Genomic DNA, 4806 nt, shown 5'->3' on the forward strand with positions numbered 1-4806 from the left:
GCGAAGGCCATTCCCGGTGACCGAGGCTGTGCCTCGTCCCTTGCACGGCAATGCCGACCCCACGCCTGGCTGCTGCCGTCCCCGCGGGGGACGCGGTCGCTGGGGCGGGCGCGGGAGGGGCCGGAGGGGCGGAATAGGGACACGGGGACCTGCAGGGGAGGGAGGCCGGGCTGTGGGAGGGGGCTCTGAGCGGACCAAAGGAGTGATAGGGTCGTGAGAGAGGCTGTGGGGGCCAAAAGGGGGGAAGCTGAGTGGGCTGGAAGGGGAATGTTGGGACCCTTGGGGAGGCTGTGAGAGGGGGCTGTGTCTCAAAGGGATTTAGGGTCTTTGGGGAGGGTCCAGGGGAGCAGTAGGAGCATGAAGGGGTTTGTAGGGTTGTTTGGGATCCAAAGAGACCCGAAGAGGGGCCAGGGTTTTGGGAGAGGCTGTGGGAGCCTGAAGGGGGTTCAGGCTCATGGGGAGCTCCAAAGGGACACCGGGCAGGATTGGCACAGGGAGGGGGTGGGCGCAGACCCCGGGCAGGGGGGAAGGCTCTGAGACCTCGCCCAGCCTGGGGATCTCTCTCCCCCACTGCACCCTCCAGCTGAACCTATCCCCCCCCAGACCACATGAGGACCCAGATGATTAGATCGGGAGCCGTGTCCCCGAGCAGCCCGATGCCCCAGCCCCAGGTGCCTGCTGGGGGGCAGAGCCCCCGCCCCAGGAGGGCTCCGTGGCCGTGGTGCTGCGTGTGAGGCCGCCCAGCCCCCGGCAGCGAGCTGCACCCGCTGTCCTGCGGTGCTGCTCAGCTCCGAGGAGCCCGGCGGCACCGGCGGCACCACACCGCCCGCCCGCTGCCCCAGGCGCCCCCGCAAGAACCTCGAATTTGAGTTCGACCACGTTTTTGACGAGAGCGCCACGCAGGAGGAGGTGTTCCAGCACACCACGCTCCCTCTGCTGGACACCCTCCTCGCTGGCTACAACTGCTCCAGTAAGTCCCGGCACACACCCCTGATCCATGCTGGAGCTCCTGGCCCATCCACTCCCAGCCTGGGTGGGCTCAGCAGAGCGCTGAATTTAATTTGAATGCCCCCATGCATCTTTGGCAATGAGGTGACACAACAGCAACCCAAAACCACACAGCCTGAAGCGTGTTGGTTCCAGCGGTGCTCGGCACTGGAAGATGAGGATGGATATGGGCGTTGGGGTAGACGTGAGGCTGGGCAGGAGCTGTCCAGGCATCTTGAGGAACAAGGATTACTTGCTCTTCTCTGTCCTGGGTCAGGAACGGTGGGAAGAGCTGTGGTGGATGCATGGAGAAAGAGCTCCTTGGCTTTACCATCCCTTTCCAGGCTGAATGGCTCCATAGAGCCGGGTCTGACAGGTCCTGGACAGCTCCCGCAGCTCCGCTGCTGCTGCTGCAGCCCCCGAGCCGTTCCCAGCTGTTGGCAGCCGATGCATGTCACAGGAGCATTCCTGGGAGGAGCCCAGCACTCCCCAGGCTCACCCTGCACCAGGTGCTCAGAGCAGGGGATGCTGTTCCAGCTCTCGGTGCTTCCTGAGAGCCACTCAAGGGCTGCCCTTGTCCCCAGGCCCCAGCACTGAGTGCTGCCCTGGAGAGGAGAGCTGAGGCTCCAGATCAGTGCGTCCCACCCTGATGGGGAGGCTTCAGAGGAGGTGCTGGAAGATGGGAATAAAAGAAAGGAAGCAGAAATGCCTCGTGGGCAGAGGGTCAGAGGTGACCTGAGCATGGGAGCAGCACTCATTTGGAGAATCCTTCTGTCCCTGCTGCATTAGAGAGGCTGAAACCAGGGAGAAATATTGCCCTGAGGATCAGTGGGGAAAGTTTTACCTCGTGTCTTATCTGTGTGGGAAGCTCCTCTCCTCTCCTCTCCTCTCCTCTCCTCTCCTCTCCTCTCCTCTCCTCTCCTCTCCTCTCCTCTCCTCTCCTCTCCTCTCCTCTCCTCTCCTCTCCTCTCCTCTCCTCTCCTCTCCTCTCCTCTCCTCTCCTCTCCTCTCCTCTCCTCTCCTCTCCTCTCCTCTCCTCTCCTCTCCTGCCAGGTCCCAACCTTCTGCTGCACCAGGTGAGTACTGATGGATTTCACCACCCACCCCTTCTCCTTCCAGTGTTTGCCTACGGTGCTTCGGGAGTCGGGAAAACCCACACCATGATGGGCTCCAAGACCACTCCTGGCATCGTGCACCTGGCCATGGTGGAGCTGTACAAGAGGCTCGGGGCCATGAAGGACAAGAGCTGTGAGGTCCTCGTCTCCTATCAGCAGGTTTGCTGTGGCCCAACGTGTCCCCTCCTGCCTCAGGATCCCCAGGGAACAGATTTGGGGTTGATCCAGAGCCTGTTGTGCTGCACTCATGGTACCAGCAGTGTCCCCTGCTGTGCCTGGGGTTGGCAGGGCAGCCTGACTGGGAGCAGGATCACCCACCTGGTGGAGTGAACTGCTGCTGCTTTCTGCCAGCTGGAGCCGGGGGCTTTTCTCTCCCTTGCTGTGCTCCACAGAGCAGTGAGGGCTTCCTGGCTGGAAGGGCTGGATAGGAGCAGGGTTGGGGGAACTGCCCAACAAAGCTCTGGGAGCTGGCCCTGCCTTCTGAGCCCCATCAGCTGCTCCCCGTGGAATGAGGTCCCAGAAGTGGGGTCAGGGGAACCCTCGGCTGTGCCAGATCCTGCAGGGCTACCCAGCTCTTCTCCTAGCTCCCTCCCAGAGACTCAAACCTCAGCCTGACCTCATTTTCCTGCTCCAGGTGTACAAAGAGCGCGTCTACGACCTGCTGGAGCCCCGGGGCCCGCTGAATGTCTGGGAGCAGCCTGGGAAAGGAGCCGTGGCACAGGGTCTCTCCTTCCACCAGGTCTGGGCACAAGGACAGCACAGGGGCTTGGACAGACTCATCTGCACCAGTGCTCAGAGAGGCTGGGAGTCCTGGGGACACGGGGTGTGGAGGTCCCAGGTGCCTCCTGGCTCTGGGCTGGCAGCAGACGTGGCCTCGAGCTGCCAGGGGCCCGCAGAGCTGCGGCTGCCTCGGCCCCACTGCCCGGGGCTGCTCGGCCTCGGGGTGCCCGGCTGCCGTGTCCAGGTGCTGATCAGCCCCTGCCCGCTGGCCCCCAGCCCACGTCACCAGAGCAGCTCCTGGACTTGTTGGCCAAAGGCAATAAAAACCGAGCACAGCGTCCCAGCAAGGCCAACGCCTCCTCCTCCCGCTCCCACGCCATCTTCCAGGTGAGGGCTGCTGGCTCTGGGATCGCCCCCACTGCTGCTGCAAACGGGGCTGAAAACACACCTGCACACCCGTGCCAGGACCAACATGCCAGGGCTGTCCCCCTCAGCACGGAGCTGGGAATGTTGCTCCCCAGGGCCTCTGTTCATGTGCTCTCTGCTTTCTGCGTGCAAAGCTGCCAGTGCAGTTCAGTTCCAGCCAGGCCTTTGCCCGAATTCTCAGGGCTGTCACGGCTGCCTGGGCAGAGGGAGGCTCTGGCTGTCACTTCAGCCTGAGCCTGGTGCCTCGCCCCTTGCTGCTCGCAGGGGAGCAGCCCAGGTTTCTGCGTGCTTTTCCAGTCCCTCTGAGGACCTGCCCAGCCGTACACCTCTCTGTCCTCGAGTGTGGGAGCTGCTGATTGTTCCCATAGCTGTCCCTCCCGGCCAGATCCCTGCCCTGGCTCTGCTCCTTGTGTCATCACCTGGTGTTTGGCTCACCCTCCCAACATGCCAGGTTCCTCTCCTCCTCCTGCCTCATCTCCCCACAGCATTCCCTGGCTGTTGCCCTGAAAGCACAGAGCCCTGTCCCCCAGAGCACCTGTGTGGAGCCAGTCTCAGCCCCCTCTGTCCTCACAGATCCAGGTGAAGCAGTGGGACCCCACTGGCGGCCTCCCCGGGGACCCACGTGTGGTCAAGCTGAGCTTCATCGACCTGGCGGGCTCGGAGCGAGCCTGGGACACCTCGGGCCGGGGAGAGGGGCTGTGGGAGGGCACCAGCATCAACCGCTCGCTGCTGGCCCTCAAAAGCGTCGTCCGTGCTCTGGCGGGAGCCAAGGTGAGTCCCGGGCCCGGCTGGACTCGGCGCTCTGGGGCAGGTCTGGTCTGGGAGGGTGTCCCCAGGGCCCGGAGCTGAGCAGAGCCTCGGTGTCTCGGGACATGGCGGGCAGAGCCACGGGCCGTTCCGGGACGGCAAACTGACGCTGCTGCTGAAGGACTCGCTGGGCGGCAGCTGCCGCAGCACCGTGATCGCGGCCGTGAGCCCCGCGGTGCCCGCCGGCCCCGACACCTACAGCACGCACCTGCTGCCGGTGAGCACCGGGCGGGTCCTGCCGGGGCTCGGCACCTGCTGCCTGGGCGCAGGAGGGTGCGTGGTGGCGTGCATCGGTGGGTAACCCGTATCCCGTGGCAATCTCCCAGCCCGAGGGTGCCGCTGCGGGCAGGAGCTGCCGATGGAGCTTCAGCAGCGTGTGCTGCTCTGCTGCTAAAGCTGCTCGGCCCAGATCCCGCAGGGATTTTCCCCTTGGCAGCAGGTCTCTGGGCACAGATCGTGTCCCCTGCGGCCACCCGGGGGCCCTGGAGCCTGGAGGAGGCTGAGGACCAGCCCCGGAGATGGGTCCGTGCTGCTCCATCGTGTTTCAAACACTGCCTCGTCCCAGTCCCTGCAGGGCACCGGGATGTCTTCCCGCAGCTCCAGAGCAGCCTCCCCGCCCAATCTGCAGTTCCAGGCGAGGACACAAAGTCCCCTTCTGCAGGACCTGCAGGACCAGGAACACAAGTGAGTGTCCCTCTGTCCTCCCCATGTCACGCCACCTCTTCTCAGCCTGAGCAGACTGAGTTGTCCA

General features: G+C 64.2%; 1 protein-coding gene across 1 annotated transcript; it reads left to right on the forward strand.

The window, feature by feature from the left end:
- Positions 1–575: 575 nt before the first annotated feature.
- Positions 576–4449, forward strand: KIF18B (kinesin family member 18B). The gene is made up of 7 exons (XM_068212707.1): positions 576–970; positions 2107–2261; positions 2737–2841; positions 3099–3209; positions 3822–4019; positions 4194–4272; positions 4382–4449. Coding segments are annotated over exons 1-7 (717 nt in total). The 5' UTR covers positions 576–969.
- The last annotated feature ends 357 nt before the right edge of the window (positions 4450–4806 follow it).

Source organism: Anomalospiza imberbis, chromosome 22 (genome assembly GCF_031753505.1).
Source record: "Anomalospiza imberbis isolate Cuckoo-Finch-1a 21T00152 chromosome 22, ASM3175350v1, whole genome shotgun sequence".
Classification (NCBI taxonomy): Eukaryota; Metazoa; Chordata; class Aves; order Passeriformes; family Viduidae; genus Anomalospiza; species Anomalospiza imberbis.

Excerpts from the sequence above, each read along its gene's own strand:
- KIF18B (XM_068212707.1), top strand. Across the intron at positions 2,842-3,098 it reads AGGGTCTCTCCTTCCACCAG|CCCACGTCACCAGAGCAGCT; the intron begins GTCTGGGCACAA and ends GCTGGCCCCCAG. Across the intron at positions 4,020-4,193 it reads GTGCTCTGGCGGGAGCCAAG|CTGCCGCAGCACCGTGATCG; the intron begins GTGAGTCCCGGG and ends GCTGGGCGGCAG.